The 23237-nt window shown below is 45.0% G+C and overlaps 1 protein-coding gene and 1 long non-coding RNA gene across 4 annotated transcripts in view; one reads left to right on the top strand and one right to left on the bottom strand.

Annotated features, from left to right (window-relative positions):
* The window catches only part of LOC148149967 (uncharacterized), a 204694-nt gene that overhangs the window by 107375 nt on the left and 74082 nt on the right, over positions 1–23237 (top strand). The window lies entirely within an intron of this gene.
* The window catches only part of malrd1 (MAM and LDL receptor class A domain containing 1), a 449554-nt gene continuing 431169 nt past the window's right edge, over positions 4853–23237 (bottom strand). For all 3 annotated transcript variants that reach the window (XM_043690416.2, XM_043690417.2, XM_043690419.2), the window contains 2 exons: positions 13831–13896; positions 4853–5137 (listed from right to left, as the gene is read on the bottom strand). In XM_043690416.2, coding sequence (XP_043546351.2) covers positions 5012–5137; positions 13831–13896 — 192 coding nt within the window. In that variant the 3' untranslated portion in view covers positions 4853–5011. The remainder of the gene's footprint in view (positions 5138–13830; positions 13897–23237) is intronic.

The raw sequence follows: 23237 nt of genomic DNA, 5'->3' as shown, positions 1-23237 counted from the left end.
CAGACTAAATTGCCCGTAGTGTTAGGTAAGGGGTAAATGTAGGGGAATGGGTGGGTTTCGCTTCGGCGGGTCGGTGTGGACTTGTTGGGCCGAAGGGCCTGTTTCCACACTGTAATATAATCTAATCTAATAATCAAAGCCAAACGCTCTGCTATCTCCTCCCTAGCTTCCCAGAGAATCCGCGGATAAATCCCATCCGGCCCAGGGGACTTGTCTACTTTCACTCCTTCTAGAATTGGTAACACCTGTTCGTAACTAACCATGATCCTTTCTAGTCTAATATCTTGTACCTCATTCGTTTCCTCTACAATATTCTCCTTTTCCTGAGTAAAAACTGTTGAGAAATGTTCATTTATTACCTCTCTGATCTCCACGGGGCCCACACTCAATTTCCCACTTCTGTCTTTGACTGGCCCTATTCCTACCCTAGTCATCCTTTTTATTCCTCACATACCTATAGACAGCTTTAGGATTCTCCTTTATTCTATTTGTTAAAGACTGCTCGTGTCCTCTCTTTGGTCTTCTTAACTCTCTCTTTAAATCCTTCCTAGCTGATCTGCAATTCTCCATCACCTCATCTGAACCATCTTGTCTCATTAACACATAAGCCTCCTTCTTCTGCTTAACAAGAGATACAATTTCTGTAGTAAACAATGGTTCCCTTACCTTATCACTTCCTCCCTACTTGGCAGGGACATACCCATCAAGGACACGCAATATCTGTTCCTTAAACCAGCTCCACATTTCCATTGTCTGCATCCTCTACATTTTGCTACCCCATTCTATGCATCCTAATCTTTGCCTAATCGCATTATAATTGCCCTTGCCCCATCGATAACTCTTGACCTGTGGCATGTGCCTATCCCTTTCCATCGCTAAACTAAATGTAACTGAATTATGGTCGCTCTCTCCAAAGTGCTCACCTACAACTAAATCAAACACCTGGCCTGGTTCATTACCAAGCACCAGATCCAGTGTGGCCTCCCCTCTTGTCGGCCCTTCGACATACTGTGTCAGGAAACCCTCCTGTACACATTGGAGAAAAACTGGTCCATCTGACATACGAGAGTTATAGCATTTTCAGTCAATGTTGGGGAAGTTAAAGTCCCCCATAATGACCACCCTGTTCCTTTCACTCTGACCCAGAATAATTTTGCTAATCCTCTGTTCCGCCTCCCTGGAACTCTGCAGAGGCCTATAAAAAACTCCATGCAGAGTGACCTTTCCTCTACCGTTTCTAACCACAGCCCACACTACCTCAGTAATCCGCGTCAAAAGTTCTTTTGGCCACTGTTATAATATCATTGACCAACAAAGCCACACCTCCCCCACTTTTACTCCTTACCTGTTCTTAATGAAAGATCTAAACCCTGGAACCTGCAACACCCATTTCCTCACTCTGCTCTATCCATGTCTCCGAAATGGCCATAACATCGAAGTCCCAGGTACCTATCCATGCTGCAAGCTCATCTACCTTATTTTGGATACTTCTAGAGTTGAAGTAGACACATTTCAAACCAGCCTGCTGTCTGCCAGCACATTCCTGTGACCCTTACATCCTGTCCCTGTCCTCCCTACTCTCATCCTCCTGTTATCTCGCACTGCTGGCCTCAGCGTGATCTCACACTCCCGGCCTCAGTCTAATTTCACACTCCCAGCCTCAGTGTTATCTCGCAGTGCCAGCCTCAGTGTGATCTCGAACTCCCAGCCTCAGCGTGATCTCACACTCCCGGCCTCAGTCTAATTTCACACTCCCTGTCTCAGTGTTATCTCGCAGTGCCAGCCTCAGTGTGATCTCGAACTCCCAGCCTCAGTGTGATCTCACACTCCCGGCCTCAGTGTGATCTCACACTCCCAGCCTCAGTGTGAACTCAGTATAGTCTCACCGTTCCAGACTCAGTGCAATCTCACACCCCTGGCCTCTGTGTGGTCTCATATACCCAGCCTCAGTCTGATCTCGCACTCCCAACCTCAGTGCGGTCTCGCACTCCCAGCCTCAGTGCGGTCTCGCACTCCCAACCTCAGTGTGTCTCGCACTCCCAACCTCAGTGCGGTCTCGCACTCCCAACCTCAGTGCAGTCTCGCACTCCCAGCCTCAGTGCAGTCTCGCACTCCCAGCCTCAGTGCGGTCTCGCACTCCCAACCTCAGTGCGGTCTCGCACTCCCAGCCTCAGTGCGGTCTCGCACTCCCAACCTCAGTGCGTCTCGCACTCCCAACCTCAGTGCGGTCTCGCACTCCCAACCTCAGTGCGGTCTCGCACTCCCAACCTCAGTGCGGTCTCGCACTCCCAACCCCAAACTCAGTGCGGTCTCGCACTCCCAACCTCAGTGCGGTCTCGCACTCCCAACCTCAGTGCGGTCTCGCACTCCCAACCTCAGTGCGGTCTCGCACTCCCAGCCTCAGTGCAGTCTCGCACTCCCAGCCTCAGTGCGGTCTCGCACTCCCAACCTCAGTGCGGTCTCGCACTCCCAACCTCAGTGCGATCTCGCACTCCCAACCTCAGTGCGGTCTCGCACTCCCAACCTCAGTGCGGTCTCGCACTCCCAACCTCAGTGCGGTCTCGCACTCCCAACCTCAGTGCGGTCTCGCACTCCCAACCTCACTGCGGTCTCGCACTCCCAACCTCAGTGCGTCTCGCACTCCCAACCTCAGTGCGGTCTCGCACTCCCAACCTCAGTGTGGTCTCGCACTCCCAACCTCAGTGCGGTCTCGCACTCCCAACCTCAGTGCGGTCTCGCACTCCCAACCTCAGTGCGGTCTCGCACTCCCAACCTCAGTGCGGTCTCGCACTCCCAACCTGAGTGCGGTCTCGTACTCCCAGCCTCAGTGCGGTCTCGCACTCCCAACCTCAGTGCGGTCTCGCACTCCCAGCCTCAGTGCGGTCTCGCACTCCCAACCTCAGTGCGGTCTTGCACTCCCAACCTCAGTGCGGTCTTGCACTCCCAACCTCAGTGCGGTCTCGCACTCCCAACCTCAGTGCGGTCTCGCACTCCCAACCTCAGTGCGGTCTCGCACTGTTGGCACTCCTGTTCGTGAAGTGATGTCCAGCGCATTTTGGATTGGAGGAACTGTTATTCTGAACTCGTATTTCTCTGTTTTGCTGATTTATTACAGGACATTTTATTTCTCTAATTTTCCAATTCTTTCCCTGAGGATTTGTACTTGAGTATCTGTGCCTAGGTACCTTTGTACCTAAGATGGTGCCATAAGTGATGAATTGGAAGCTTTTCACTGTGCTCGTGCGAGTACATGTGACAATAGAGCTACTTCGGAGTCATTTCTGATGGTTTCACTGACTGCGTTTACTAACTGGCAGGACATCTGATTGCCTGATACTTCAAGGGTCTTTGCCACCATATGACACTGATTTATGTGTCGTGTGGTTACAGTGGTAGTGTTCCTACATTTCATTCAAGACCAACCTCAGGATATAGGAGAAAGTGAGGACTGTAAATGCTGGAGAGTCAGAGTCAAAAAGAGTGGTGCTGGCAAAGCACAGCAGGTCAGGTAGCATTTCAGGAGCAGGAGGATTGACTTTTTGAGCATAAGCCCTTTCCTGATGAAGGGTCTATGCCCAAAACATTGACTGTCCTGCTCCTTGGATCCTGCCTGACAGGCTTTGCTTTTCCAGCACCACACGTTTCCACTCAACCTCAGGATATGATGGCTATGGGAATGTTTTAAGACAAATCACAGAATCCTGACAGTGTGGAAACAGGCCATTCGACCCATCAAGTCCACACCAACCCCATGAAGAGCATTCTATCCCTGTAATCCTGCATTTCTCATGGCTAATTAACCAAGCCTGTACATCCCTGCACACTACAGGGCAATTTAGCATGGCCAATCCACCTACCCTGCACATCTTTGAATTGTGGGAGGAAACCAGAGCACCCGGAGGAAACCCACACAGACACGGGGAGAACGTGCAAACTCCACACAGACAGATACTTGAGGGTGGAATCAAACCCGGGTCCTGGTGCTATGAGACAGCAGTGCTAACAACTGGCCACCGTGCCACCCCGAATGTAATTATACTTCCAACAGACTGATTAAAAATAATTTTAAAGACACCGATCTACATTTATTCATCATGATCTTTTTTGTTACCTGTAAATGAATTTGCTGCCTGAGTCAACTCTGGGATTAAAATTGCTGTTAACTTTTATACTTTTGTTCATTTGCCAATCCTGTTCCAGTTTGGACGAATTGGGTTAAAATCATGAAACAAGTCAAAACAGGCAATGAGAGTGAAAGATAGAGAAGAGGTTGACACACAGTAAAAGACTACAGTGGGCAGGGTACATTACGATTATGATGAACAGAGTGTTGCCTGAACGGATCATAAAATGGGTAGAGGAGAGAAAATACAACATGTTCAAATGCGTGAGTTGGGTGTCTGGAGGGTTGACTGTGAGAATTGAAAATGACTAAATACACATAAAACTGGTGCCAAGGAATGTTGATGGCCCAATGGAGCATATTAAGTGACAATGTGATATAACACATTGCAGCAAATTGAGTAGTATGCTGATTTTGTAAAAATGCTATCCAATCAGCTTCACCTTGAGTACATTTAACTCTATATTTTTTCTCCGAACTGTGTCCTTTGACAGTTTTATTTCATTCCACCCCTATCTTAATGATGCCTTCCATATGTACAATGGCACATGGTCCTCTTTGCTCACGTTAAACATGACATCAATTCAATTTACGATCAGCAAGGGAAACCTTTAAATTCAAGGTAATTAAATAGTCACAGCTCATGTTGCATAGATGTGCTCAAACACAACTTCCTTAGCCGACAAATTTGAGATGAGAGAGTGACCAAATATTTACAAAACTTACAAATGTTGAGAAAGTTTAACTCATTTATTTACTCAGAATATGGCTGTTGTCATAAAGGCATTTTAAAAATTTATAATAAGAATCATATAAAAAGTTTTCAACATCAGAATCAGATATTTAATGCAACTCTAAGATTAATAATTTTCTAGGTAGGTGCGGTATTTATTCATTTGATTCTATTTGCAAAATTCCAGAAATTCTTTCTCCTGATGCCTTCCTGTTTCCTGTTGTATCATCGTACAGAGGGTTGGAAAAGGAAGTGGGGGCATTTGATACGTTAGAGAATCGCTGTAAAAATGAAAAGAAATGTTAAATTGATACTTCAAAACATTTTTTCTTAAATTATCTTCTGGCCTGAATCAATTTAGGAGCAATATATTATGCCTCAATTCTGTTTCTTTTCTAACTGTACTGTTAGCATAATTTTAAAAAAATTGAACATCATTGATATTCATTGTGATTAGTCTTGAGAAAATAATCTTTCAAGTTTATGAAATCCATGTGATTTTTGCTGTGATCATTCATATCCTAACTACCTCAGCTAACGTTTTCTTCCAGCTAGTTAGACAGGTTAATCATCATTTTTTTTAAACCATAGCCACAGTGATCAAGACACCCTGACCTTGCCTCCTCACAGGATTTCACAAGTTCAAACTCCTTGTTTCACACACCACCCACATATCACATCTAGCCTCCAAACTCTACTTCTGTATCTACCCCGAGAAAAAATCCCAACTATCCTCCAATTCACTTGCATTTTTGCAACAAAATCCCAGACTTTTGAACAGACCTCTCTCTCTGCACCTTCTCTGCAGCTGTAACACTGTATTCTGCACTCTGTTCTGCTACCCTATTGCACTTTGTATGGTACAATCTGCCTGTAGAACATGCAAAAAAGCACTTTTCACTGTATCTCAGTACATGTGACAACAGTAAACAAATCAAAGCAAGTCAAATAACTCTTCAGATGGCTGTATATTTCTGCAGCTTCTGATATGCCTAATTACACCTTCAGCTCCAGCTTTGATGGTCTAGTCCTCATAAATAATTACTCTCTCTGACCTACTGGAATGAACCTCATTTCTGCTTCTTTAAATTGAAGGGGCACAGAATTGTATGGTAGGAAAACTGCTGTTGCCATTGACCACTACATCTGAGTGAACCATGAAACACTGCTTGTATTTACCAGAACAGTTCACTATGGAATGTGAGGGTAAATCCTGGCTGTTTTGTTTCTACTGCAAATCTTCTTCTTAGAACTCTGAGTTTTGTCTCTCCCACCCTCACCTCCAAAATTAAATGCAAGTAGCTTTTTTGTCACAAGGATTGATACCATCAATCCACCTGCAGTTTCTCTCTTATCTTACCTAGTGTCCACATTGAGATCATATTACCCATAAAACTCACCACCTCTTTACTTGCTGTTAGAGCTGCACTGAGCCAGGAAAGTTGGCAGTATTCCATCACATTCTGGATTCGTGCCTTGTAGGTGGTGGACAGGTTTTGGGGAGTTAGGAAAAGTTATCCACTGCAGATAATGGAATTCACTTCTCTGGATCTGTGCAGCTCCAACAATTAAATTATCAGAATGATTATCTCCCATTTCATACTGGGGGAGTAGCATTTTCCATGGTTTAATATTGGGATGGCTGAAGCAATTGTTTTCAGCTTCTACTACAAACTCAAATTCCTAGCTACCTATTTTCTTACCTTTTTCCTGCCAACAGTTTGAGACTGTTTGTAACTTTTGTGTCATTTTTGAATTTGGACTTATGACCACAAATTCCTTCTATCACTGAGACTGCCTATTTCTGACCCTCATGACATCACCTGATTTTGCCTTAGCATCAACTGATATTTTAATTCATTCGCTGGTTAGCCCAGCATTTATAGAGAAGCCCTAATTGCTCAGAGGTTTGCAGTCAAACATCGGCTAGACCAGGTAAGGATGCCAGACTGGCTTTTTCCGCAACAATCCATAATGATTTCATGGTCATTATTAGATTCATAATTGCAGATTCTTATTGAGTTCAAAATCTACCATCTGTGATCTGTGGAGCTGGAGCTGGATGAACTTTGGATCATTTGGAAAGCGGAGGGGGTTATTGAGAAGAGTTACAGGGAGGTAGTCACACCTCAGGTAGAAGAAAAAGGTAAATGGGTCAGGGGATGGAAAGGTAACTGGCTGGTATTACAAGGATCCCCAATGGTCGTTCCCCTCAACAGCAAGTATACCGTTTTGGATACTGTTGGGGGGCACTACTTACCAGGGGAAAGCAGTGGGGCACAAGTCTCTGGTGCAGAGTCTGTCCCTGTTGCTAAGAAGGGAAGGGGGAAGAGGAACAGAGCATTAGTCATTGGGAACTCCATAGTTAGGGGGACAGATAGGAGGTTCTGTGGGAACAAGAGAGACTCACGGTTGGGGTGTTGCCTCCCAGGTGCCAGGGTCTGATCATGTTTTTGGGATCCTTGCGGGGAGGGGGAGTAGCCCTAAATTTTGGTCCATATAGGCACCAACAACATAGGAAGAGAGATGAGGATTTAAGGCAGAAATTCAAGGAGCTAGAGTGGAAGCTTAGAACTAGAACGAACAGAGTTGTTATCTCTAGTTTGTTGCCCGTACTACATACTAGCGAGATGAGGAATAGAGAGTGAGGAGTTGAACATGTGGCTACAGCAATGGTGCAGGAGGGAGGGTTTTGGAAACCTGGATATTTGGGGCTCATTCTGGGGTAGGTGGGACCTCTACAAACAGGATGGTCTTCACCTGAACCAGAGGGGTACCAATATCCTGGGGGAAAATTTACCAATGCTCTTTGGGAGGGTTTAAACTAATTCAGCAGGAGGATGGACACTTAAATTGTGGTTCGAGTACAGAGGAAGTTGAGAATAGGGAAGGCCAAAATAATGTTTCAGGATCACAAGAGGGCACTAGCTCACAAAAAGTTGGGTTGAATTGTGTCTATTTCAACGCCAGAAGTGTCTGAAATAAGGTGGGTGAACTTGCAGCATGGGACTGGGACTTTGATGTTGTGGCCATTTTAGAGACATGGATAGAGCAGGGACAGGAATGCTTGTTGCAGGTTCTGTGATTTAGATGTTTCAGTAAGAACAGAGATGGTAATATTACAGTTGCAGAAAGGACATTTGAGGATTCGTCTACTGAGGTAGCATGGGCTGAGGTTAGAAACAGGAAAGGAGAGGTCACCCTGTTGTGAGTTTTCTATAGGCCTCCGAATAGTTCCACAGATGTAGAGGATAGGATAGCAAAAATGCTTCTTGATAAGAGTGAACGTGACAGGGTGGTTGTTATGGGGGACTTCAACTTCCCAAACACTGACTGGGAATACTACAGTTCAAGTACTTTAGATGGGTCAGTTTTTGTCCATTGTGTGCAAGAGGATTTTCTTTCACAGTACGTAGATAGGCCAACAAGAGGCGAGGCCACATTAGATTTGGTACTGGGTAATGAACCTGGCCAGGTGTTATATTTGGAGGTAGGTGAAAACTTTAGTGATAGTGACCACAATTCAGTTATGTTTACTTTAGCGATGGAAAGGGAAAGGTATATACCGCAGGGCAAGAGCTACAGCTGGGAGACAGGCAATTATGATGATTAGACAAGATTTAGGATGCATTGGATGGGGAAGGACACCGCAGGGCATGGGCACAATAGAAACTTAGAGTTTATTCAAGGAACAACTACTGTGTGTCCTTGATAAGTATGTACCTGTCAGACATGGAGGACGTTGTCGAGCACAGGAGCCGTGGTTTACTAAGGAAATTGAATCTCTTCTCAAGAGGAAGAACAAGGCATATGTTAGGATGAGATGTGATAGCTCAGTTAGGGCGATTGAGAGTTACAAGGTAGCCAGGAAAGACCAAAAGAGAGAGCTAAGATGAACGAGGAGGGGACATGAGAAGTTGTTGATGGATAGGATCAGGGAGAACCCTAAAGCTTTCTATAGGTACATAAGAGCTAAAAGAATGACTGTAGTAAGATTAAGGCCAATCAAGGGCAATAGTGGGAAGTTATGCATGGAGTCAGAGGAGATAGGGGAGTGCTAAATGAATATTTTCATCAGTATTCACACTGGAAAAAGACAATGTTGTTGAGGAAAATACTGAGAAACAAGCTACTAGACTGGGATTGAGATTCACAAGGAGGAGGTATTAGAAATTCTGGAATGTGTGAAAATAGATAAATCCCCTGGGTCAGATGGGATTTATCCTAAGATTTTCTGGGAAGCTTTGAGGTGGAAAATGGAGTTTAATGCAGAAAAGTGTGAGGTGATTCACTTTGGAAGGGCTAACAGGAATGCAGAGTACTGGGTGAATGGGAAGATTCTTGGTAGTGTAGATGAGCAGAAAGATCGCGGTGTCCATGTAAATAAATCCCTAAAAGTTGCCACCCAGGTTGATAGGGCTGTTAAGAAGGCATACTGTGTTAGCTTTTATTAGTAGAGGAATTGAGTTTCGGAACCACAAGGTCATGCTGCAGCTGTACAAAACTCTGGTGCAGCCGCAGTTGGAGTATTGCGTACAGTTCTGGTCACCGCATTATCGGAAGGACATGGAAGCTTTGGAAAGGGTTCAGAGGAGATTCACTAGGGTGTCGCCTGCTATGGAGGGAAGGTCTTACAAGGAAAGGTTGTGGGACTTGAGGCTGTTTTCATGAGAGAAGAAGGTTGAGAGGTGACTTAATTGAGACATATAAGATAATCAGAGGGTTAGATAGGGTGGACAGGGAGAGCCTTTTTCTGAGGATGGTGATAGATAGCATGAGGGGACATAGCTTCAAATTGAGGGATGATAGATATAGGTAGGATGTCAGAGGTAGTTTCTTTACTCAGAGAGTAGTAGGGTCATGGAACACACTGCCTGCAACAGTTGTAGACTTGCCAATTTTAAGGGCATTTAAAGAGTCATTGGATAGGCATATGAATGAAAATGGAATAGTGTAGGTTAAATGGGCTTCAGATTGGTTTCACAGGACGGGGCAACATCGAGGGCTGAAGGGCCTGTACTGCACTGTATTGTTCTATGTTCTATGTTCTATGATTTGAATCTGGGCCTTTAAAACATTACCTAGGTTTCTGATTAATAGCCTCGCGATGATCCCGCCCAGCCATCACCCTCTCATTATTTCTGATTAATTGCCTAGCAACTATATCACCAGGCCTTCACCTTCTTATCTGCTGCTAAAACCCTTATTCATCATTTTGTTAGCTCTGGACTTGACTACACTATGCACTTTAGCCTTAGTCCTAACATGCACATATTAACCCCTCACTTATGTTCTTGCTAATCTTTGTTGGCTCCTTGTCAAGCAATGTCTTGATTTTAAAATTCTCATCCTTGATTTCAAATCTCGCCATGACCTTGAACCTTTCTATCTACAAATATAATCCAAACCCAAACTCTCTGAACTCTCATGATGTGTAATGAGGCAGTTCAATACTTATTGTTAGAGGAAAACAATGACCATAACATGGTAGCATTTAGCATTCATTTTGAGAGAAGAACCTGGGTCAGAAACAATTAAGCTTAAATAAAGGCAACTACAAATTAAGAAGAGCTGAGCTGGCTGGGGTGGACTGGGAAAGGAGCCTCCTCGCAGAGCATTTCAGGGAACATCTCCAGGTCACCCGCACCAATCACCTGCCCACTGCCCCGTGGCCCAACATTTCAACTCCCCCTCCCACTCTGCCAAGAACATGCAGGTCCTGGGCCTCCTCCACCGCCGCTCCCTCACCACCCGACGCCTGGAGGAAGAAAGCCTTGGAACACTTCAACCCCAGGGCATCAATGTGGACTTCACCAGTTTCCTCATTTCCCCTTCCCCCACCTCACCCCAGTTCCAACCTTCCAGCTCAGCATCGTCCCCATGACCTGTCCTACCTGCCAATCTCCCTTCTCACTATCCTCTCCACCCTCCCGTCTGACCTATCACCTCCATCCCTACCCTCATTCACCTGTTGTACTCTTTGCTACTTTCCTCCACCCTCCTCTCTAACCTATCACCTCCATCCCCACCCCCATTCACCCATTGTACTCCTTGCTGCCTTCCCCCACCCTCCTCTCTGACCTATCACCTCCATCCCCACCCCCACTCACCTATTGTACTCTTTGCTACCTTCTCCCCAGCCCCACCTCCCCTCCCCCATCTATCTTTCCACATTGGAGGTTCCCTGTCTATATTCCTGATGAAGGGCTTTTGCCCGAAACGTGATTTTCCTGCTCCTCGGATGCTGCCTTATCTGCTGTGCTTTTCCAGCACCAGGATCTGGGAAAGGAGTTTTGAAGATGCCTGAAGAGCAATGGAAGACATTTAAGAAGATAGTTCAAGGTCCACAGGAAAAAGATATACCTGTAGTTCAGAGAGGAAGAAAGATTCTTTAAGGGGGAAAAGCTAACTATGGTAAACCAGGCAGTTATGAATAGCAGCTGAAAATGTGTTGCTGGAAAAGCGCAGCAGGTCAGGCAGCATCCAGGGAACAGGAGAATCGACGTTTCAGGCATAAGCCCTTCTTCCTGAAGAAGGGCTTATGCCCGAAACGTCGATTCTCCTGTTTCCTGGATGCTGCCTGACCTGCTGCGCTTTTCCAGCGACACATTTTCAGCTCTGATCTCCAGCATCTGCAGACCTCACTTTCTCCTCCAGTTATGAATAGCATCAAATTGAAAGAAAAAACACATACAATGTTGCAAAGATAAATGGTGAGCTGGAGGATTGAGAATTTTTTAAAACTAACAAAAACTATCAAAAAATAAAGAGTGAATTTGTGAGTTACATCAAAATGGTCAGCAGGAGCTCCTTTAAATATATAGAAAGGAAGAGATAAGCCAAAGAAAATGGGGCTGGGGAAGTAATAACGGGGAACAGGAAATGGTAGAGGAGTTGGATAAATACTTTGCATCATTCTTCATAGTAGAAGACATTAATAGCATTCCAAAATTACTAAATATTCAAAGGCCAAAAGGAAGAGGAAAGGAAAAAATACAATAACTGTTACCAGAGAAAAATACTTAGGAAACTAATGGAGCCTAATCCCAATAAATCACCTGGACCTGATGCGATACATGAATTGTGTGAGATTAGCAGGGAGGAGGTTCGTAATGGTGAGAGCAAAAAGTCCCATTTTGCAACCAACTGTTGAATGGCAAAAGGAGATTCTCAGTAGTGAGTGGCAAAAGGTTAAAGTGCAAATATTAACATTATCTCATCTCACTTCACTGAAATGCAGTTTCCTATTCTCCCATCCACCTGTTAATAACGAAATGGTATATATTTTGACATGAAAGTAGGAGCGCTAACCTGATGACTCCTGCTCATAGCTTGCCCATCAGGCCCTCCATTTTGATCACTAGTCACCCATAACTCAGGGCAAACACATGCATCCTCCTCAACCACAGCCACACCTCACCCCCACCCACCCCTCCTCCGTGATCTCCAGGTCCTGCTCGGCAAAGTGGGGTGTCAATATCTCTCTGTCTGGTATGGCTGAAGCAATTAATAGGGATTATACAGAGGACTTGAAAGGATTCATTAAAGATTTACAAGGATGTTGCCAGGGTTGGTGGGTTTGAGCTATAGGAAAAGGCTGAATAGACTGAGGCTATTTTGCCTGGAGCATCGTAGGTTGAGGGGTGACCTTATAGAGGTTTATAAAATCATGAAGGGCATGGATTGGGTAAATAGGTAAGGTCTTATCCCTAGGGTAGGGAAGTCCAAAACTAGAGGGCATAGATTTAAGGTGAGGGAGGAAATATTTAAAAGGGACCTAAGATGCCACATTTTCATGCAGAGGGTGCTGCGTGTATGGTATGAGCTGCCAGAGGAAGTGGTGGCGGCTGGTAAAATTATAGCATTTGAAAAACATCTGGATGGGTATATGAATAGGAAGGGATATGGGCCAAATGCTGACAAATGGGACTACATATGTTTAGGATGTCTGGTTGGCCTGCATGATTTGGACCAAAGGGTCTGTTTCCATGCTGTGTATCTCTATGACACTATGACAGTAAGCTGCAGACTGCCACTATTTGAAGATAGTGCCAGGAATCCCAGGAGGTTCAAGCAGTGGCCAGGAGTTCCACCTGTCGGGGGAGGGGGGGCATTATGAAACTGCGGTGCATAGGTAACGGCATGAGTTAATGAGGATAGGGTTGGGTGGGGGTGGCAAAAGGTGGCATTCAGCATAAGAAGGGTGGAGGACTGAGTTGACATGGAAAATGAAATGGGTTTGGGGAATGGTGAGCATGCAGTAGCATACATTGTACGGAAAAGGCAAACAGAGTGTGTGGAGTGAAAGGTGGGAGGACTGGCGTGCTGTTGTGCGTTTTGTGTGAATTAATGTTTAAGTCACTCTTTCTCCAGATCACAAGCTCCTTAAAATCACAAAATGAAATGAATATGAGTGATCAACAATGACAACATGTTAAATGCAAATCCAGATTTTGCTACCACAAGTGCCATAACACTGACTTTATTAATTACCAAATCAGTTTCATCGATTTTGGCATACTGTGTGATGATGTTTTCCCAGCAACATATGGCAGATTTAGAGATTTTAAGGGTTACTGGAAAATGGGAAAAACGTGTATCGGCCTGGCTCCATGATATTTTCCCAGCTTCTTGGGATTGCACTGGAGGCAGCTGCTCTTCTGGGAAAATTGCAGCCCAAGTCTCCTCACGCTAACATATGGGTTCACGACCTGGAAATCAGCCTGACATCAGGTTTGCGACTTAAGTGATTTATGGATCTGAGAAATCTGGCAATTCATGGTAAAATATTGTCAGATCCTCTTGCCAAGACAAGTGAAATAAATTTCATTTTAATATTTGTTTCTGAACAGATTATTTAATACAATTATTTACCATCATCATTGCATTATTAGTAGTAATGAGGTAAATTATGGAACATTTTTTCTCCGAACTGGGCAAAATCATATTTATCCATAGCTAGATCTGACCTTACCCTGTATGAAGTGTGCCAGGGATAAACACTGATAGATGGACGAGTCAGAAGGTCCTCAACAGCAAACTGAAAAAGAAAGCACAAGAGAACAGCACTGCTTTGGCAAACAGTCAATACATTGCACGTTTCACACTGAGATCTGTCAAGAAAACAAACACCATGGAATAACATGACTAATCACAATTTTATTGAATAAAACTGGACAAGTCCCAGGACACTATTCATACAGAAAGAAACATTTGTCTTGTGAACATAACAAGTCTTAACTAAGACATATTTTTTCCATGCACCCTGCCAGTTGTAATTAGGGTTATTTGTCTCCTGTAGATATTGATTAAATGTAAGGTTGAATAGATTTTATTTTGGTAGTCTGATGCAAGCCAATGACATTTAAACAGCATGTTTTATCTTCAGGGATGCCATTTTCACTTTCAATTTTCTCCCTCTTCAGAAAGTACAGGTACTTGCTTGGCTGTACTTCCACAGGCAGTTATGACCCCCCCTGTGAATATTTTTCGTATGGAAACTTAGACAGTGATTGTGACCTGTGTATTGAGCATGGAAGGCACCATAGCAACCTTTCTGCCTGGCCCTTATGAAACATCCATACTTGCTCATATTCCAGGAAGGATTATAGGGAAGTGATCAGAGTCTGGAGCCAAGATCAACAATAAGAGCCAATGTTGAGCCTCAAAGCAGTCAGCAATTTATGGGCTTAGAAAAACAGTAAGCCTATACCCAGCATGAAAATCCTTTACTGCTGAAAATGTGTTGCTGGAAAAGCGCAGCAGGTCAGGCAGCATCCAAGGAACAGGAGAATCGACGCTTCGGGCATGAGCCCTTCTTCAGGAATCAACCTGCTGCACTTTTCCAGCAACACATTTTCAGCTCTGATCTCCAGCATCTGCAGTCCTCACTTTCTCCATGAAAATCTTTTACTTTATTTCAAGTGATGGAAAGAACTGTGATTGACTTTTTAAAGGTATTATTATTGGAAACCCTGCTTGTTTTAAAGATTGAGTGTAGGTGCACACTGTGCAGGAGAACTGCCTTGAAGAAGTGTGAACCCAGCGTTATGAATTGGAAACAACATAGACAGCTGAAATGGGTCACTGGAATAATTATCTATCTGCTGACAATCAATGGCACAGTCAATGGTAACACCACATCAAGGCAGACCAATATTTGGCATTTTAACAAAACTGACAACCTATTTGATTTAAAAGTGTTCTTTAAAGAGGACTTTCACATGTACCATCTAAGTAATTACTTTAAAACAGTACTTAGGGAAGTCTCTTACCTGAGTGTTCAAACAAAAATATTAATAGAAACAAGTAGGCCCTAAATTGCCTTGAAGCACGGTATAAAGTTGGAGGGTAAAGCAGGTTTGGGATATCAATCCGGAGGAAGTGAGGACTGCAGATGCTGGCGATCAGAGTCAAAAAGCAGAGCCAATCGGGCAGCATCCGAGGATTAGAGAGTTGACGCATCATGCATAAGTGCTTCATCAGGAATGTGGGGGAGGCCCAAAGGGGCTGAGAGATAAATGGGAGAGGGTGGGGCTGGGGAGAAGCTGGGAATGCGATAGGTAGATGAAGATGGGGGGTGGTGATGATAGCTCAGAGCAGAGGCTGGAGTGGATAGGTGGGAAGATGGATTGGTAGGACCGTTCAGGAGGGTGGTGCCGAGTTGGAGAGTTGGATCTGGGAAAAGGTGGGGGGAGGGGAGATGACAAAACTGGTGAAATCAACATCAATCCCATGTGGTTAGAGGGTCCCAAGATGGAAGATGAGGCATTCTTCCTCCAGGCATCCGGTGGCGAGAATTTGGCAGTGGAGGAGGCCCAGGACTTGCATGCCTTGATGGAGTGGGGGGGGGGGGGGAGTTGAAGTGGTCGGCCACAGGACGCTGGGGTTGTTTGGAGTGTGTGTCCTGGAGCATTTGTCTGAAGCGTTCTGCAAGCTGGCATCCTGTCTCCCCAACATAGAGGAGACCATATCGGGAACAGTGGACATAGTAGATAACATGAGTGGAGGTGCAGGAAAATCTCTGCCGGATGTGGAAGGATCCTTTGGGGCCTAGAATGGAGGTGAGGGGGGAAGTGTGGGCGCAGGTTTTACACCTCTTGCAGTGGCATGGATAGTTGCCATGAGTGGAAAATGGATTGGTGGGGTGCATGGACCTAACAAGGGGATCGCGGAGGGAATGGTCTCTGCAGAACAAAGATAGGGTGGACAGGGAATATATATCTCTGGTGGTGGGATCTGTTTGTAGGTGGCAGAAATGGCAGAGGATGATGTGATGTATCTCGAGGTTGGTGTGGTGGAAGGTGAAGACCAGGGAGGTTCTGTCCTTGTTGAGATTGGAGGGATGGGGTTCAAGGGCGGAGGTGCAGGAAGTGAAAGAAATGTGCTGGAGGACATCATTGACCATGTGGGAGGGGAATTTGCAGTCATTGAAGAAGGAGGCCAGTTGGGATATTCTTTGAAGGAATTGGTCCTCCTGGGAGCAGATGCGGGTGAGACAGAGGAATTGAAGGTAAGGGATAATGTTTTTACAGGTAATAGGGTGGGAGGAGGTGTAGCCCTTGCCTGCTCCTCGGATGCTGCCTGTCCAGCTGTGCTTTTCCAGCACTACACTTTTTGACTTGGAATATCAATCCATCAGGAATATTAGATTACTTTCTTTAGGGCACAGTGGTAATGTTCCTACCTCGAAACCTAGAGATGCAGGTTCAAATCCCACCCATTCCAGAAGTGTGCCATAACATCTCTGTATAGGTTGATGAGTAAATATCTATCAGGAAACTTTCTATCCTGAAGGCAGCCAACTAAGGCTTCCCCAATGGAACCTGGGCACACAAACTCTCAACTGCTGCAAACGGTACTGAAGTTGAAGGGGCTTATCCAAATATGATGCTTTGCATCGACAAAGCATTTAGACCCTTGTCCTAATGTGCAGGATTTTTTATACAAAGGAGTTTGCCGGCATGATGCTGAAAATGTTGGTGAAGATTTCAGCAGCTTCACAGTATTTACTGCTCCATTCGTGACTGACTGGAGGTGGGACTTCTGCTCCTCACTCCAAAAGAAACCCAGTCCCATGAGAGCTGCCAGTCAATTTCTCTCGTCCCATGCGTGCCACCATGAGCAGTGATCCCTGCTGGGATTGCACCTCGTTGTAAAAATCGAAATGTTGGGAGCAAAGGACAAAGGTAGGTACGGAGGATCATGGTGCAGACAGGGTGAATGCTCAATGTGGAGAGGAAGCCAATGATGGAGCAGGTTTACTTCATATGTCTGCCCTCCTGTTGTCATCTGCAAAATGAGTGACCAGGTAGAAAGCACCTCTGAAGTCATCAATAATTTGGATGTCTTGACCTGGCTTCAGTCAGGGATGCTTGACACCAGATTATAGTTACATGACACCAGGTTATAGTCCAACAGATTCATTTGAAGTCACAATCTTTCAGAGCGCTGCTCCTAAATCAGCACTGCTCCTTCATCACTTCACCCGACGAAGGGGCAATGCTCCAAAAGCTTGGGATTTCAAATAAACCTGTTGGACTATAACCTGGTGTCATATGGCTGCTGACTTTGTCCACCCTAGTCCAACATAGGCACTTCTACATCATCAGTATCAAACAGGAAGCTCACACGATTAATTTTACAGACACGCAACCCATCTTCCCACTGCATAGCTTCCAAAAGGGAGGCATCAACCTCTGTGCAAAGTCTTTGGATCGCAATCGGATTGCTTACACGTGATAACTGCAAGTTAGTGTAGTTGTTGAAACTGTCTTCATTAATCCCTCCACCATAAGTCTGAGAAGTCCATTGGCACTAACATCAAGGCTATCCAATTAGTTACATCCTTCCTCTCCACTCACCCTCCTGGCCCAACTTCCTCTAATGGTCTCCTCGAATAAAGACCAAAGAACAAAGAAGATTACAGCACAGGAGCAAACCCTTCAGCCAACCAATTCTGTGCCGACACATGATGCCTTTCTAAACTAAAAACCTTTTGCCTCTACTAAGTCCAGATCCCTCTATTCCCTGCCTATTCATGTATCATGTCAATATGCATCTTAAACATTGTTATTCTATTCGCCTCCACCACTTCCTCTTGCAGCACATACCAGACACTTACCACCCTCTGTGTAAAAAAAAACTTGCCTCTCACTTTTCCTTTAAGCTTACCCCCTTTTACCTTAAATAAGTGTCCCCTAGTAATTGACAGAGTCCGACTATACATTCTATCCATGCCTCTCATAATTTTGTAATTCTCTAACAGATTGCCCTTCAGCCTCCAACATTCAAGTGAAAACAAATCTGTCCTAGCCCTGAATCTTTATCATTCTGGAATGGGCAGGTGTGGTTGGGGTACTATTCAGAGGTTAAGTGCCGATTTGATGGGCTGAATGGCCACTATCTGCACTGTAGGGCTTCCATATGGATAGGTTAGGTCAAATGCGCCAAAACTTGGCAGATGAAGTTCAACATGGATAAATGTGAGGTTATCCATCTTGGTCGGCAGAATAGAAATGCAGTTTATTATCTAAATGGAGAGAAAATTCACTGCAAAAGGATCTGGGTGTCCTTATTTATGAACGACAGAATGCTGGTTTTCACGTAGTGAAGCTAAATGGTATTTTCTCATTTATTGCTAAAGGAATAAAACATAAATGTGGGGAAGTATTGCTGCAACTGTGCAAGGCATTAGTGAAACTACACCTGGAATATTACATAGAATTTTGTTCCCCTTACATCAGGGGCGATGTAGTTGTATTGGAGGCAGTTCAGAGGAGGTTCAATAGATCGATTCCAGAGATGAGGGATTTGTCTTATGAAGAGAGATTGAGAAGTTTTGGCCTATTCTCTAGAATTTAGAAGAATGAGATCAAATTGAGGTATATGAGATGCTAGAGAGCATTGACAATGTAGACAAAGAGGATGTTTCCTCTGATGAGGTGATCTAGAATGAGGAGGTAATAGATTTAGCATAAGTGCAGTAGATATAAAACAGAGATAAGGAGAAATTACTTCTCTCAAGGGGTCATGACTCAATGGAATTCAGTACCCCAGAATGCAGTGGATCTTGGGATATAAACATTAGGTAAAGCTTCTATCATATTGTGTCCATACATCCCGAAAGATTCTTTTACAAGGTTATTGAACAACCTTTTTACATTAGGTAATATGTGATCCAAAACAGCACAATCTCTAGCTGGCTCTTCAATATCCTGGTCTACAAAATCATCCTGAAGACACTCTGAAAACTTATCCTTTCCAGCTTTAGTTGGTTTACCCAGTCTAAATGCAGATTGATATCATTCATGATTACTGTCTTGTCAATGTGACAAATATTTCATATCTCTTAATTTATACCATTCCTACACTGTCACCACTACTTTGTGATCTACAAATAACTCCATCCAAGGGCTGCTGCCTTTTGCTGTTTCTGCATTTGACCCAAATAAATTACCCACATTGTTCTTCTGATCTGAGGTCCCCCTCTTACTGATGTTCTGATTCCATTTTGTGTTGTTAGAACAATTCCACCTCCTTTTCCTTCACGCCTGTCCTTCCTAAATATTGAATTTTGTTGAATATTCAGTTCCCCGTCCTCACCACCAGACAGTCATGTTTCTGGAATGGCAATTACATCCTAACCATTTAAATCTATTTGCCTGTTTAGATCATCTATCTCATTGTGAATACTGGGGCCAATCAGACAGCGTTCCCTTAACAACGTCTCTTGACTTCATTCCCTATTCATAGAACATAAAACATATTAGCACAGTACAGGCCCTTCAGCCCTCAATATTGTGCTGACCTGTTGGATCAACTATTCCATTTCCATTGATATGCCTATCCAATAATCATTTAAATGCCCGAAAAGTTGTTTCATGAACACATTCCACCGTGACCTTAAATTCACCTGGACCATCTCTGACACCTCCCTCCCCTTCCTGGACCTCTCCATCTCCATCAATGGTGACTGACTTAGCACTGACATTTTCTACAAACCCACAGCTACCTAGATTTTACTTCCTCCCAATCTGCCTCTTGTAAAAATGCTATCCCTTATTCCAAATTCATCTATCTCTGCTGCATCTGCTCCCAGGAGGACCAGTTTCACCACAGAACACACCAGATGGCCTCATTCTTCAAAGGCCGCAATTTCCCCTCCGATGTGGTTGATAATGCCCTCCAATGCATCTCATCCACTTCCTGCACCGCTGCCCTTGAACCCCACCCCTCTAACCGCAACAAGGACAGAACCCTCCTGGTTCTTACCTTCCACCCCATCAACTTCCATATACATCGCATCATCCTCTGCCATTTCCGCCACCTACAAATGGACCCCACCACCAGAGATATATTTCTTTCCCAATCCCTATCCGCTTTCTGTAAAGACCATTCCCTCTGTGACTACCTGGTCAGATCCATGCCCCCAACAACCCACCCTCCCATCCTGGCACCCTTCCCTACCACCACAGGAATTGCAAAACCTGCGCCCACACCTCCTCCCTCACCTCCATCCAAGGCCCCAAAGGAGCCTTGCACATCTATCAAAGTTTCATCTACACTTCCACATTTCATTTACTCTATCCGTTGCTCCCGATGCGTTCTCTTCTACACTGGGGAGATAGGATATCTACTCACAGAGTGCTTCAGAGAACATCTCCAGGACACCCACTCCAAGTGCAATCCAGGTAGCTGTGGCCGAACACTTCAACTCTCCCTGCCACTCCGCCAAGGACATGCAAGTCCTGGGTCTCCTCCATTGCCACTTCCTCACCATCCGACGCCTGGAGGAAGAACACCTCATCTTCTGCCTCGGGACTCTCCAACCCCACGGCATCAATATGGATTTCACCAGTTCCTCATTTCCCCTCCCTCCATCTTATCCCAGATTTAAACTTTCAGCGCAGCACTGCCCTCATAACTTGTCCCACCTGTCAATCTTCCTTCCCATCTATCTGCTCCACCTTCCTCTCCAACCTATCACCTTCACCCCCACCTCCATCCACCTATTGCACTCTCAGCTACCTTCCTCCCAACTCCAATCCCCTCCCATTTATCTCTCCACCCTCGAGGCTCTCAGACCCATTCCTGATGAAGGACTTTTGCGCGAAATGTGAATTTTCCTGCTCCTCAGATGCTGCCTGACCTGCTGTGCTTTTCCAGCACCATACTCTCGACTCTGATCTCCAGCATCTGCAGTCCTCAGTTTCGCAAAGTTGGCGAGTCTACTGGTTTTGCAGGCAGTGCAGTCCATGCTACTCTCTGAGTAAAGAAACTACCTCTGACATCTGTCCTATATCTATCACCTCTCAATTTAAAGCTATGTCCCCTCATGCTATCTATCACTATCTGAGGAAAAAGGCTCTCACTGTCCAACCTATCTAACCCTCTGATTATCTTACATGTCTTAATTAAGCCATCTCTCAACCTTCTTCTCTCTAACAGTGGTACATTCAATGCTCAGCTATGTTTGTCCTGTTTTCTTGTCTCCTTCACAGTTATCCAGATTTGAAACACACCAAGGCAAGTATGGAAATTGATTCATTAAAAAAATGGAATTAAAAGTCTAATGATGAGTTTTGTTAATTTTTGTAAAAATCTCTCTAGTTGATGAGAAGCAGCATGGTGGCTCAGTGGTTAGCACTGCTATCTCACAGCACCAGGGACCTGGGTTCGATTCCAGCCTTAGGCGACTCATCGAGTTTGCACATTCTTCCTATGTCTGCGCGGGTTTCCTGTGGGTGCTCTGGTTTCCTCCCATAGTCTAAAGATGTGCAGGTTGGTCATGCTAAATTGCTCCATCGTATCCACCGAATTGCACGCTATGTAAATTAGCCATAGAAAATGCAGGGTTCCAGGGATAGGGTAGGAGGGTGGATCTGGGTAGGATGCTTTTCACAGGGGATTGATGGGATGAATGGCTTGCTTCCACACTGTAGGGATTCTATAACTTGTGTCCTTTAGGGAAGAAAAACTGCTTGTTTGATCTACATGTGGCTCCACCCCTAAAGGAATATGGTTGAGTCGTAACTGCCCTTTGAACTGACCAAACAAGCCATTGTATCAACCAACAAAACGCCAAAAAAGAGAAAAATGAAACTGGACAGACGATTGGCATTGACTAAGGCATCAGAAACTAATCAGACCCTGAATAAAATATATCAAAAAACTAAGTGCTAATGGCATTGAAATGCGTTTATTCGTATTTATTCTCATCAACCTGTTTGGACATGTTCTGACACACCTCCAGGGCATGTGCAACTTGAACCCAGATGACTAGCCCAGAAGACACACACTACGACAGTGCCAAAACACTCTGAGAGACTTTTAATTATATGCTTCTGAAATTAAAGAGTTAGCTGACCCCAGTTGCAGAAGACCCAGTTTATGTTGTTTTACTTAATTACCTAACTTCAGTTGCTCTTCCAATGGAGATCTTTAAAGCGCTGCTTAATTGAAGAGTGTGGTGCTGGAATAGCACAGCCAGTCAGGCAGCATCCGAGGAGCAGGAGAGTTGACGTTTCGAGCATGAGCTCTTCATCAGGAATGTGGGAGTGGCCCAAGGAGGCTGAGAGATAATGGGAGGGGGTGGGGCTGCATTAGATGAAGATGGGAGTGATGGTGATAGATCAGACAGGAGGATAGAGCAGAGAGGTGGGAAGGGAGATGAACAGGTAGGACAGGTCAAGAGGGTGGTGCCAAGTTGGAAGTTTAGACCTGGGATAAGGTGGGGGGAAGGGACTGAAGAAACTGGTGAAATCCACATTGATTCTGTGTGGTTGGAGTGCCCCAAGGCCAAAAAAGAGACGTCCTTCCTCCAGACTTCAGGTGGCGAGAGTTTGGCGGTGAAGGAGGCCCAGGATTTGAATGTCCTTGGCAGAGTGGGAGGAGGAGTTAAAGTATTCAGCCACAGGGCAGTGGGGTTGTTTGGTGCATGTGTCCCAAAGATGTTCTCTGAAATGTTCTGTAAGTTAATGTAGGTTTGCACTTCTTGCTGTGGAAGGGGAAGGCGCCAGGAGTGGAGTGTGGTTTGGTGGGAGGCGTGGACCTAACAAGGGAGTTGCGAAGGGAATGGTCTCCCTCCCCCTCCCACTCCGCCAAGAACATGCAAGTCCTGGGCCCCCTCCACCGCCAAACTCTAACTACCCGCCGCCTGGGGGAAGAACACCTCATTTTCTGCCTTGGGACCCTCCAACCACACGGGATCAATGTGGATTTCACCAGTTTCCTCATTTCCCCTCCTTGCGCCTTATCCCAAATAAGCCTTCCAGCCTTCCAACTTGGCACCACCCACTTGAACTGTCCTACCTGTGCATCTTCCTTCCTACTTTTCTGCTCCACCCTCCTCTCCAACCATCACCTTCACCCCCACTTTCA

Source organism: Chiloscyllium plagiosum, unplaced genomic scaffold (genome assembly GCF_037043375.1).
Source record: "Chiloscyllium plagiosum isolate Xiang-an unplaced genomic scaffold, Cpla_swu_hap1 HiC_scaffold_5, whole genome shotgun sequence".
In the NCBI taxonomy this organism is placed as follows: domain Eukaryota; kingdom Metazoa; phylum Chordata; class Chondrichthyes; order Orectolobiformes; family Hemiscylliidae; genus Chiloscyllium; species Chiloscyllium plagiosum.
Note: the sequence above shows the minus strand (reverse complement) of the source record. Positions and strands in the feature narration are given on the sequence as shown.